This window comes from Garra rufa, chromosome 2 (assembly GCF_049309525.1).
Source record: "Garra rufa chromosome 2, GarRuf1.0, whole genome shotgun sequence".
Classification (NCBI taxonomy): Eukaryota; Metazoa; Chordata; class Actinopteri; order Cypriniformes; family Cyprinidae; genus Garra; species Garra rufa.
In genome coordinates, this window is record NC_133362.1 from 27,134,507 (window position 1) to 27,148,245 (window position 13,739).

The window sequence follows — 13,739 nt, forward strand, 5'->3', positions numbered from 1 at the left end:
TTTTCCTTTAAGGTCTTTATTATATTACATTTTGTGATACCATAGAAATTTAATAATTCTTTACTTTGTAAATTAAATATATATTTCTTCTTCTTACAAAAGCAATTTAGTTATGAGCAGTAAGAGATTTTCTCACTTTTGTTGTTTGATTAACATGAATGACAGATAGCAGGAATATTAGACTGCTGTCCCTTTAAGAGCTGCCCGGATCCAATATACTGTTACACATGTTTTCTTCCTTAGCTGTTTGCTTTCATTTTAGATCTAAATTACAGTGTTTACGAGGATACTTGCAAAGACTAGCATTTTGATTCATACAAGTGTGTACATTAACCTTTCAAAGCCCATTAAGCGAAAAAAATATTCTACTAGTTGACAAATTTCGACTGGTTAATCGTTTCTTCTGGTATATCACCCACACTACTGGTTTTGAGATCTGCAACTTGTTTTCCAATAAAACCAACCCTCTCTCTATAAGACACTTTACGCACAGAGCAAAGAGGAGATAACAATTTCATGTCTGCCCAGTAATATCCTTGAACACAAAAGATCAGCATCCATCACTGCAATAATCAGAAATCATACAGCGCCTGATCTCGCTGCAAACGTCAGCAAGCAGAAGACTCCAAAAAAATCCCAGTAAAGGCTGATGAAGCCAATTAAGATTCGATCCTGATAGGAACTGACATTTAGAACACCTCAGGGAAAATAGGATGATGGAGTCTTCCATATAATACCCACAAACAGCTGCATTTCACAGCTGAACAAAATGACTAGCTAGTGCTCAAAAATAACAAGAAAAGCCTTGATGAGTAGTTTTGAGAGGAATTTAGAGATATTACAATTTGGCAACTGATGAAAGAGAAACAACTGTACTAGAAAAGGTTACATACATCTGTCAGAAAGACATTCATGGTTCTTAGCAACAAAAGCATAAAGAAAGATCGGTGTGAATCCTTGTAAGTACTAAGAGACCAAGGCTGTCTCCAAGGGCAACCCCTCCTTTATTTGAACCCATTCAACCTGAGAAGTGATTTATTTTATCAAACCATCTATCTCTTCTTTATTCTTAAATCCATTCATTATAATTCAAAAAGTTTAGTAGAGTACAATAAGTCATAGGCGTGCATGTTTTATCTCAGACACAGCTTAGGAATTAAAGGCAGAGTTCACCCAAAAATGAAAACTACCTTATGATTTACTCACACTCAAGCCATCCTAGGTGTATATGACTTCCTTCTTTCAGACGAACACAATCAGAGTTATACTGAAAAATGTCCCGGCTCGTCTAAGCTTTATAATGGCAGTGAATGAGATTAAAGTCAAATAAAATGCATCCATCCATCATAAAAAGTACTCCACATGGCTCCGCAGAGTTAATAAGGACCTCTTGAAGTTAATAGATGATGCATTTGTGTAAGAAAAATATCCATTTCTAAAACTTAAAACCATTATAGCTTCCGCTAACTGTCACAATGACATGAAGTGTAAGCTCCGATGAGAATATGCTAGTTTTGCAACAACCAAGTTTTGTTTACAGCAAAGGAAAACCAGTCTCCTCTTGGCTTATATCAAAATCCTCAAACATTTTTCTTTACATATCCTCGTAAAACACATTTACTTCAGAAGGCCTTTATTAACCCCCTGGAGCCGTGTGGAATACATTTTTATGATGGATGGGTGCATTTCATTGGACTTCAAAATCTCAACACCCATACACTGCCATTATAAAGCTTAGAAAAGCCATTTTTTAAATATAACTTCAATTGCATTTGTCTGAAAGAAAAAAGGAGTCGAAGACAAGGCGAAGAAAAAGTCGAACAAGAAGAAGTGAAAGAAGCAGAAGTCGGAGAAAAAGTTAAAAAAGCAGAAGCCATAGAAGTTGTCATAGAAAAACTTGAAGAAGCCAAGGTCGAAGAAAAAGCAGAAAAAGGCCGAAGTTGAAGAAAAAGTAAAACCAGAAGTAATCGAACACAAAGTCTGAAAAAAACTTCAGTAGAAGAAGAAGTCAAAGAAAAGGTAGAAGAAGCTGAAGTCTAAGAAGAAGCCAAACAAAAAGAAATCGAAGAAAAAGTCGAAAAAAAATTCAGTAGGGAAAAGCCATAGAAAAAGTAAAAGAAAAAGTCAAAGAACCCGAAGTCTATAAAAAAAGTTGAACAAGAAGTCATATAAAAAGTTGAAGAAGCCTAAGTCTAAGAAAAAGTAGAACCCGAAGTCGAAGAAAAAGTTAGAACAAGAAGTCAAAGAAAAATTCAAAGAAGCCGAAGTCTATGAAAAAGTCGAACAAGTCAAAGAAAAAGTCGAAGAAGCCGAAGTCGAAGAAAAAGTCGAAGAAGCAGAAGTTTAAGAAAAAGTCCAAGAGGCAGAAGCCATAGAAGTCAAAGAAAAAGGATGGGCTGAGGGTGAGTAAATCATGGGGTAATTTTCATTTTTGGGTGAACTATTCCTTTTAAATAATGATCTGCAAAAAAGTTTATGTATTTGTCTGTAACGGTATCACATTTAGCTCATTATATAAAACTACACACGTCCTCATATATAGTGAAACCATTCATATATGTTTATGTGTGTACCTTTCTCCCCAAAGATCCATCTCTTATGCATGCTGGTGGTGAAAAAGATGGGTGCCTGGGTGACACACATGAGGAAGTCTGTGATAGCAAGGTTTATTATGAACAAATTCGCAGGTGTCCTCAGGGTTCGGCTCCTACACACACACACACACACACACACATACACACACACACACACACACAAAACAATCAGATGTTAATTTCTCTTTTCTTTGTTCATTTAGCTATATGACGATGAAATGAGAATATCAGCTTCCCTGTGAACAATTGGCATGTCTACAAAAAACGCACAATGATTTAGTTTCTGACAGAACAAGTGTTTATTACTGAATCTGTTGAGTGACTGATACATGACTCACTTGTTTTGTTCCTAAACTGTTATATTTGAAGAAACAGGTCAAACAGATGATTCCATGACTCACTCATAAACAAGATCAGTTAACGTATTTCTGAATTAGTCTGTGTTTTTGAAGGAATTGGTTGTGCTGCTGATTCATTCCTAAATAAATCAGTGCTTTTGAGTAAATCTAATGAGTGGATGATTCCATGACTCACTCAGTCACTTGCTTCTGTCAAAATGAATTAAAGGAAGAGTCACAATTCCACATCATATTCCTAAAACAAGCACAAACTAGGGCTGTGCAATAAATCGCATGCGATTGTCATGCGTATCTCATCAGTAAAGCCGGTTCTGTGATTAAAACACTAATCCGTAGATCACTGAAAAGCTACGCAATATCGCGTTCAAAATCGAATGCGATTCATCCGCGATTTTGAACGCGATATTGCGTAGCTTTTCAGTGATCTACTGCTCAGTGTTTTAAATACCGCGCCATCTGAACGCACGTGATGGAGATTTACTATTAATCACAGAACCGGCTTTACTGATGAGATACGCATGACAATCGCATGTGATTTATTGCACAGCCCTAGCACAAACTAACAAAAATTGCAGGGTTTTTAAAAAATATCTAATTTAAAGAGTGGAACTATCTATTGTGGAAATGTGTCAGTTCAAAGTTAGTGACACAGAAGTGCAACAGGCCTAATAATGCTGAGCACCAATACATCTGACTACAGTTTGGCTTTGATAATAAACAATAAAAAAAAAATCACACACTCTTCTCATAATACGTTTTCAACTTCCCCATAGACTTTTTTCCTCACCTGCTGAATGCATAGATGACCAGGAAGTTGCCCAACATGCCAGTGATGCCAACAGCAAGGATGACAGCACCAATAGTATAGTGAGCATGATCAGGCACGTCCACTGTTGGGAAAGGGTAAACTGATTGTTCCACCATAGCAACCTTGAAGACACAGGGGCGCACATTAATTAAAAGCTCAGATGAGAAGCAGCAATTTTATAGCAGCTGTTTTATAATGACCTTTGCATCAAAGAGTGTGCAATCTGTTTAAGAAACACCATTAAGCCTGAACTCAGCTGACACCACTGACACATTAATTCATTAAATGGGAGGGGAGCAGAAGTATAAAAAATACAATAGTAAATATTTGTAGTAAAACAATCTTTCTCCACAGCTGTTTGCAGATCTGACTGTAGTAGACTATATTTTTGATTGATTTCTTGACTGTATAGATATGAAACACATTGTGTGTGTTCATGTTGAAAATTCTGTGCACTTGCAGTCAAATCCAATGATTTACTGATTTTCATGCACATTTCAGTCTTTGAAGGATTTAAACAGGCCTGAATGACAGAGAGCTGACATGTCTTTACGCTTTTCATTGCAGATTCAGGTCTAAATCAAGACATTTAATCTGTACTGTACATATAAATATCTGTTTCTGTCTTCTGTGTATTGAGAGACGAATATAGTGCAAGTACGAATCTGAATAGCTGAAATCATTAATATAAACTCTTCTTTAACTTTTCTCTTACCCTTACTAAAAAGAAGTATACTTGAAGTTTATTTTATTAAGTATACTTAAGTAAAGTTCAAGTATATTTTAAGTATACTTTAAGTATAACAGTAGTAAATTTTGAGTACACAACTAGTTTACATCTATGTTTTCTTACATGAACTTATAGGTATACTGAAACATTTTTTCTAGTCTCATCCATTCTTTTTATAAACATTTAAATGTAGATAAGTTTCATTTAAAAAATAATAATAATAAACATTTTGAACAAAAAGCTAAAAAATATTATTACCTCTTTATGGGTCGACATTTTATTTCATAACGTTACACATATCTATGGTTTTGATGCTGTTTTATGTCTGAATTACTTCAATTGTAACATGTAACATACTGCAAAGGTATTGGCTTTTGGTGCTGGGGGAAATGGAAAAGATCTTTAATATACAGCTAGATTTTGACCCAGTCTCATTGGTGTTGGGTATTCCTAATGGGTGCATTGCTTCATCTGCTAATAAAAGTGTACAATATTCTGGCCTTTGCTACCAGAAAAATATTTTACTTAATTGGATTAGTGATAAATCTCCATCACTTAAAGACTGGCATAAGATAATTTTTGAGTTGATTCCCCTTGAGCGTCTTACAACAAAAAGCAGGCTACTCTCTAGACAATTCACTTTTTTTTCTTTTTCCATTGCCTGTTTTATATGAGGTAATACTCTGTTATTTAAAGTCTGAGCTATTTGTGTTCTTTTCTTTTTTTTTTTTTTGCTGTTTTGATGATGTGTTATGTTTATATTATATTAAAAATTCAATAAATATAATTATTAAAAAAAAAACACATGGAGCTATGACAATGAATACAAGTGCTTGCTGTTTTACCGCCTCTAGTGTTTCTGTTGAAAATTGCAGTGATATGTAGTTATTAGTACATATTTCCTGTCTTGCGAAAAAGCTCCCACGGTTACGTTTTCGTCATGAGATTAGGTAGCAACCCATATTTAAGTATACAAATCCATGAACATATATATTGACATATGACTTAAGACTTACTGACTCACTTTAGCACAATTAAATATACTTAAAGGGATAGTTCACCCAAAAATGAAAATTTAATATTTATCTGCTTACCCCCAGGGCATCCAAGATGTAGGTGACTTTGTTTCCTCAGAAAAACACAAACGAAGATTTTTAATGAAAACCGGTGCAGTCTGCCAGCCTTATCATGGATGTGGATGGGCACCAAACCTTTAAAAGTAAACAAAAACATGCACAGACAAATCCAAATTACACCCTGCGGCTCGTGACGATACATTGACATCTTAAGACACGAAACGATCGTTTTTTGCGAGAAAATGAACAGTATTTATATCATTTTTTACCTTTGATACACAGCCACGTCCATCTGTCCTGAGCACGAGTTTGGCATCAGTTACGTCACATGTGCACGCGCTCTAACGTAGAATACGCAAACGCCGGAAGGGGAAATCAGTGAAAAGTTCCGGATGAGTTTGCGCAAGCAAACGTAATCTTTTAGCTTTAAATCGGTTTAAACAATCAGGATACGCGCAAGTAATTACCATTTTGAATAGCCTATACCCACAATCTCTGTGCACTGTTTAAACAATGAGTGTCGTATACACGTGACAGATCGCTTCCGGCGTTTGCGTATTCTACGACAGAGTGCGTGCTCATGTGACGTGACTGATGCCAAACTGGTGCTCATTACAGATGGACGTGGCTGTGTATCAAAGGTAAAAAATGATATAAATACTGTTCAGTTTCTCACAAAAACCGATCGTTTCGTGTCTTAAGACATCAATGTATCGGCACGAGCCGCAGGGTGTAATTTGGATTTGTCTGTGCATGTTTTTGTTTACTTTTAAAGGTTTGGTGCCCATCGAAGCCCATGTTAAGGCTGGCCGACTGCACCGGTTTTCATTAAAAATCTTCGTTTGTGTTTTTCTGAGGAAACAAAGTCACCTACATCTTGGATGCCCTGGGGGTAAGCAGATAAACATCAAATTTTCATTTTTGGGTGAACTATCCCTTTAAGTATGTCTAGTTGGACCTCAGCACTACTTCCGCACAAAAAGTGAATTAAGCACAAAATTAGTTCTTCCAATTTAGTACAATTTTTTTCACTCGGAAGAGTTATTTTTTGTAATCAATTTTATTTATTTCGCTCAGCATGATACAGGAACAAAATAAGAAATATCTGGCTTTCACAGAACAATTATGAATAAATGCCAACTTTTCCTGCATTTTCCACAGGAAAAGCTTTAATGAAAAGACCTTTAAGTGTCAGAGCTCTGGGCAAAATGAGATGAGCTGAATGCAGGACCAGCACTCCCGGAAAAGTCATTTCAAGGCAGATGAGTGTAACCATGTGGCTATGATAGAGGGAATATGACAAAGCATATTCAGTCACTGCCTTCGGTATGTGTCAAGTGATGATGCTGAGACAACTCTTTACCAACAAACTGTCAAAATCATCATATTTCTTATGTAATACATAGAGTCAGCTATAACAAAACAATGCATCTTTTTTCTGGGTCACATCTTGTTTTGCATAGATGTGTTCATGTTCTCGAGGATGTCAAGCAATTGGTCCAATTTGGCTAGTTTCTCCTTAGAGAGATGAGTTTGAGCCAAAATGTGTTTGCTTGGACACACAGACTTTGACATCAACAACAAAACACAAAATATGGAAAGCATTTTCTCCTCACTTTAAAATGTTTATGAGCAGATGGATTTTGCTATCATTACTATGATTATATGTTCGGCTGAATTTTTCATTTAACATTCAGCACTAGTAATTTACCTAAATCAAAACAAACCACCAAGAGAACTACTGTTTTACTCTATGCAGACAAATAGTTTTAGTTTCTTTGTTTCTTCCAAGAATAGCAAATTTTGAACTCAAAGAGCATTGCTGATAAAAATCATGTTTGAAACCAGGTTTCCTTTACAAACACCCAAACTTAATGAATAAAAATCATGTTTCTTGTAAACCTCAACAGACATGGGCCACCGTATGTCATCAAAACATTTGTTAAAGCTCTTCCATCTTGAGCTGCACTGGTGAATTTATTTGTTCTGAATTTTTTCAAAATATAGCAGTAGCCATTACTGTGTGTTTTCATTCATTACTTCTGAGTTTGGGGTCAAATGAAGATCTAAGCCATGAAAAACTCTAAGGGCTAAGATAAGACTGTCTTCTTTCTCCAGAATGAGAAGGATTCTAATGAAATAGATAGTGTTTGAGCCACATCTGTTTCTCACTCAGAGTAATATGACTGTGTAACTGCGTTAAGGCACTTCGTGGGATTTTTTTTGAAGATGTTTCAAAGTGAACCAGCCACTTTAAAACCATGTAGTTATTCTAGAGAAGAAAGGTATTTTCATTTACTGTGGATGATAATGCAGATGGGGTAACTCATCGTGAAAACATTTGCTATGGAAACAAGATCGTCTTGAACACTAACACAACTAAATTATCGTTTTGACATTTTAACCATTATTTATCCCACTCCTGAGGACAAATACAAATCAGTGTGATTGTAAATTGTTAACTATACTCAGATTGTTTCTTAAAGTTGGAGCTTTTCTTTCAAATCTACAATTGAACAGTAAAATTAAGTGTACAGTGCTTCTTATTTTATGTAATATGGATCATTTTTAGTCATTTAATTAATTTTGTAGTTCAGTAGTTCAGATAAATTAGGTAAAAAGCCAAACAGTAATTAATTTGAGAGATTCATAGCTACAAAATGTTTGATTGGCGACCTATAATGACAAAATTATTTAAAACTGATTATTAAACACAAATTACATCATTACAAATGTATGGCCCTATGATTTTAGCGATGTGGAAAATTGAATTGCAGAATCCACTCATAAAAATGGAATTGACTGTATAATGCGGAATGTCATGGAATTTGACAAATTTTGGATGTATAAATCAAAAGTAGGTCAGTACACTTGACTCAAATAGCTATGTGGACTAGTGCTTATGAATATTAAGCTGCTATTTAAATATGAATCCTGCATGTTCTGCTTGTTTTTGTTTGAATGAATGGCACAGACTTTTGAGAAAACCTACTATCATATCATATACAAACAGAAACTGATAGGTCTTCACAGCAACGTGTCAAAATAAAAGTTTGGTGCAACTTGAAGAAACAGTGACAGAAATATATTACTCAATGTAATGATAGTACCACTACTAATAATAACACAGTTATCAAAACTCGGAAGAAATAAAAAGGAAATAAAATAATAATAAATTATCTTTTATAAAATCAATGAATTAGAGATGTTTGTGATTGTTAAAATTTAGGGCTTTAAAGTTAAATTAAAAATATATATTTTTTCGTGACACTTTTAATAAATTGCTGTTAAATTATGGAAGTTTCATGATTTTTGCTTAATATTTGTTAATGTAACTAATAAAACAGAGTCTAGAAAGATTAAAATGGTATCCAGGAAAATGTAACAGAATTTGGGGAAAAAAAAAAAATGTATTTCATAGGGCCCTACAAATTAAATGAATGATAAAAACCTTGACTCTAATTTAAAAAGAACATGGCTTTCTATTATGACATTAATTTAAACAAATGTGAAATAACAGAAGCAACATTAATCATCTTATATGATACTTCGGATTCCTGTAAATTAAAGAGATAGTTCACCCAAAAATACAAATTTTGTCATCATTTACTCACTTCCAAGCTATATGGGATTAGTTCTATTGAAGTCAATGGCTATTGTCAACTGTATGGTTACCAACCTTCTTAAAAATATCTTCTTTTGTGTGCAACAGAATAAAAAACTGTAGAGGTTTGGAACAAGCAGAGAGTGAATATATAATGACAGAATTTTTATTTTTGGGTGAGCTACCCCTTTAACAGCATTATTGTAAACCTCCACGTACACATTCATTTAGTATGTGAACATGATACATCATTACTGTTATATATTAAGTACAAAAATGTTTCTTTAATGCACATTACTGTGCATGATTGTTGCATCCTTGATCCAAATAACTGAGATATGAATATACTGTAATTCACAGGATGTTCACAGCTGTCCTTCATATATAGATAGTTTCTCTTGCGCTCCAGATGCTACTGCACTCGTTTGACCGCATTACCATGATTACTTAGCTCAGTTAGAAAGCAAAGCTGCCTGAGCTCGGCTAAACGCACGCACTGCCAATACCTTCCACTCTTTCATCTGAAACTGTTTTTCCTCTACCCAGCTGCTTAGTCCCACTGCGTCCCGTTGTCCTAGGGGACATTTTTTTCTTCTCAAATTAGAGATAATGCTGCATTTCAGTTTGAAACACTGTAAAAGACATGCAAATTCTGTCCAAAGTTGGCAGTTAAGCTTGTTTTGGTTGTTACACAATATATTGGGATTTAGTTCCAAATAATCAGCCAATTAATGTGTTTTCCTAATGTTGTTAATGTTAAATGAATTCCTAGGAGTCAAAATAATGCTACTAGCAGAATGTTTTCGTAATAATAAACATTTATGCCCCCACACAAATTGATATCCCAAACTCAACAAACTCTACTGAAGCAAACAAACTGCACCTACATCTACCAAATAGTCCACTGATCACATCATTTTAATCAACAGGAGGAAATGAACACATTGAGAGGTCAATATGTGAGCATGGACCTGAATATGATTATATCATAATCGCATGATTACAGTGCATCCTTTTTTATCCTAATCCTTCATGGTCATTGAAGCTGGTTTTCCTGTCAGGTTTGGTGCTGTCAGTTTGAGACAACTGCGTAAGATGATGCTAAAGACCCATTACAATTATTGATAGACTTAAATCTGCATCAGTCAGTATGGCCTGGAAATATGCACATCTTATCAGCCCGGGGTGTCAGTGGGTTTCTGGGTCACATTTTATTACTGACGGGTCACAAGCACAAGTGTGTGATTTATGCAAATTTGGTTCATCATCTCATAAATCCCACTTGACCCAAAAATGTATCCTCCTAAACAAGGCTCAAAGTTACATAAAATAATTACTGAGCGATTTGTTACAGTAACAGCTTTTGGGGCCCTTTTTAAGGTCTCCTCATTCCACCCAAATACAGTTTCAGGATATAAACACAGCACCCCCCTCTGTTTTGTGATAAAACATTGTGGCAAAAGAGATTAGGTCAATAACAGAGTCCTATTAAATTTGTAGATGAATTACATAAAATAAAATCATTCAAATCCCAATCCATTAAGTCATAATCTCATTGAAATCATGTGTTTCACTGTAAATCAATGACTCTCTTAACAAATGTAATTTATTTTAGCTTTATTTAACTCTCATTTACTGATGAAAAGATGCTGAATTATAAATAGGAACAACACATTTGTTGAAGATTTGCAAATTCGTATTATTTCCAAGTTTTGACTGGTACTGAATATGTATTTATTGGTTAAATGAAATGAAATGAAGTGTTGTGTGTGCAGAGGCATCCATTAGTACTGTAGCAGTCCAGAATATCTGTTCATTTAATGACAGGAGAAAGAGACATCAACATGCAACATGTAAGAGATGGCATAAACAGCCCCAAGACATGGCCAATTAGCATAAATATGTACTGTAATTCAATGGCACTCCTGTGGCACTGACATGCCTTCATAAGTCCTCTCATAGCTCTGTTTAACAATTATCTCCACAGTGAAAACCCCAAGGATTTAACCTCACAAATACATCTTCAGGCTCAAACCACAGACTCAAGCCATATATGGTCAAATTAGGTGATTAAGAGCAGAGGACAGTTTCAGTCATCTGTGTTTAAGAAGTGAGATTTCATGTGAAAAATGCAATGCACCTGACCTGACTCAAGGCATGAATTTTAAGACAAGATGGGTGTTGTATAATTTTTTATATGTATATATATTATTGAAATAGCTTAACTCCTGGAAAGGTATGAATTAAATATCAAAATATTTGGATTTTCAGTTTCTCTTATGATGGAAAGCGGTTTTCTATGATTTATTTTTATACCATGATGATCTAGATGACGGATTAGAAAGACTACCAGATAGTGGGGTCTAAATCAACCTGTTATAGTTTGATCAAGCTGGTTAAGCCCAGTAGACCAGTGCAAACCAGCTACCATGTTCCAAACACTGATTAAACTTGCACTGGTGGATTTTCGGCCAGTAGAGAACATTTACACTTGTACTCAAAAGTTTTTGAACAGTAAGACTTCTTTTTTTTTTATTTGAAGAAGTCTCTTCTGCTCACCAAGCCTGCATTTATTTGTTCCAAAGCACAGCAAAAGCAGTACAATTCTGAAATATTTTTACTATTTAAAATAACAGTTTTCTATTTGAATATATTTTAAAATGTAATTTATTCCTGTGATTTCAAAACTTTTTTTTTGCATCATTACTCCAGTCACATGATCCTTCAGAAACCATTCGAATATTCTGATTTGCTGCTCAGAAAACTTTATTATATTTTGAAAACAGCTGAGTAGATTTTTTCAGGTTTCTTTGATGAATAGAAAGTTCAGCATTTATCTAAAATAGAAATCTTTTGTAACATTATAAATGTATTTATCATCATTTTTTATCTATTTAAAGCATCCTTGCAAAATAAAAGTAAGAATTTCTATAATTCCACCAAAAAATATATATAAATAAATAAATATATTTAAAAAATATGTTGACTCCAAGCTTTTGAATGGTATCGTTTATAATATTACAAAAGCTTTTTATTTCAGATAAATGCTGGAACTTTCCATTCATCAAAAAAATCCCGAAAGAATCTACTAAACTGTTTTAAATATTGATAATAAGAAAAATGTTTCTTGAACATCAAATCAACATATTAGGATGATTTCTGAAGGATCATGTAACACTGAAGACTGCAGTAATGATGCTGAAAATGTACCTTTGTTCACTGGAATAAATTACGTTTTAAAATATAATCAAATAGAAAGCAGTTATTTTAAACTGTAAAAATATTTCACAATATTACTGCTTTTGCTGTATTTTGGATCAAAATGCAGGCTTGGTGAGCAAAAGAGACTTCTTTTAAAAAAAACATAAAAAAATTTAGTGTTCAAAAACTTTTGACTGGTAGTGTACGTCATAGAAATACATTTCTCTAAATGCATCACTGTAGTATTTAAACTGAAGTATAAAAAATGCTATAAACTTTAAGGTAAGTGTTTTTATAGGAAGGATGTAGCATGAAGAAAGAAATCTTAAAGGCAGAGAGTTCTCCAACAAAAAATCTATCAAAATCCGTCTGTCTTTTGCATAAATCACAATAACTATGCAGAGCTGAACTTTTTAAGCACCCTTACATTGCATTTAACCAGTCATTTTTGGTTTATGCTATTAGTTCTGTCAGATGTACATCATAAAGATATCCAGCATCTGTACACTGCAAACATATCAACCAATTGTTGATATTGTAAAACCTACTGTAAATTTGACTGGAACCAAATTTAGTCAAATCTATTTACACAGCAAAATAAACATTTAAGGCTTTTGACCAAGTATCTTCACATATACCTGAACATATGTAAAGGAAAAGATGAAAAAGACTGAAAGAAATAGCTTGGAGAAACATGTTTGACTCACAGATGTGGTCGTGGGGGGTAAATCCACCAGCCGGTACGCGCTCATCACGGAGTTGTTCCACGAGGAGAGGCTTTCCACGATGCGAGTGCAGTTCGGGTCTTGTGTCGGACACGAGATGCCCTTCCTCATTGAGCGCACGGCGCCGCTCATCATCACTCGCGTAACTGACAGAGAGCGGCACACCACACCAGAAGACTTTTCAGTCGGAGATAAAAGCGTTAAACGCGATTAGAGCGAGGGCTGTACAGATGTCAGATTGTGTTCAGTCGTGCTCACTGTATGTGAACGCGTGGCAGTAAATATGTGTCAGCATGTGCCGTAGCAGCCCTGGCTGTGACAGCCTGACTTAACTACTCGCACACCTTTATATTTCATACACACACACACACACACACACACACACACACACACACACACACACACACACACACACACACACACACACACACAGGCGATTGTTATGAAATTAGAGCAGCACGGTGACATGACCTTACATACTCCAATTAAACAGGTGTTCGAGTATGTGAAGGTACCAGTTAGGGTTACCACTTTTAATACCCAAAAATAAGGGACGCATTCGGGGGGGGGGGTGTTCATATGAGTTGTGCATATAATATGGGACGTCCTGAATAAGAACTGATCATTGTTTTTTTTTTCTAC

At 34.9% G+C, this 13,739-nt stretch overlaps 1 protein-coding gene across 1 annotated transcript in view; it reads right to left on the reverse strand.

Annotated features, from left to right (window-relative positions):
- opn4a (opsin 4a (melanopsin)) overlaps positions 1 to 13,344 on the reverse strand; it is a 32,691-nt gene extending 19,347 nt beyond the window's left edge. The window contains exons 1-3 of the mRNA XM_073834012.1: positions 13,080 to 13,344; positions 3,741 to 3,883; positions 2,574 to 2,707 (exon numbers count right to left, since the gene is read on the reverse strand). Of these exons, the coding sequence (XP_073690113.1) occupies positions 2,574 to 2,707; positions 3,741 to 3,883; positions 13,080 to 13,232 (430 nt within the window). The 5' untranslated portion in view covers positions 13,233 to 13,344. The remainder of the gene's footprint in view (positions 1 to 2,573; positions 2,708 to 3,740; positions 3,884 to 13,079) is intronic.
- Between the last annotated feature and the right edge of the window lie 395 nt (positions 13,345 to 13,739).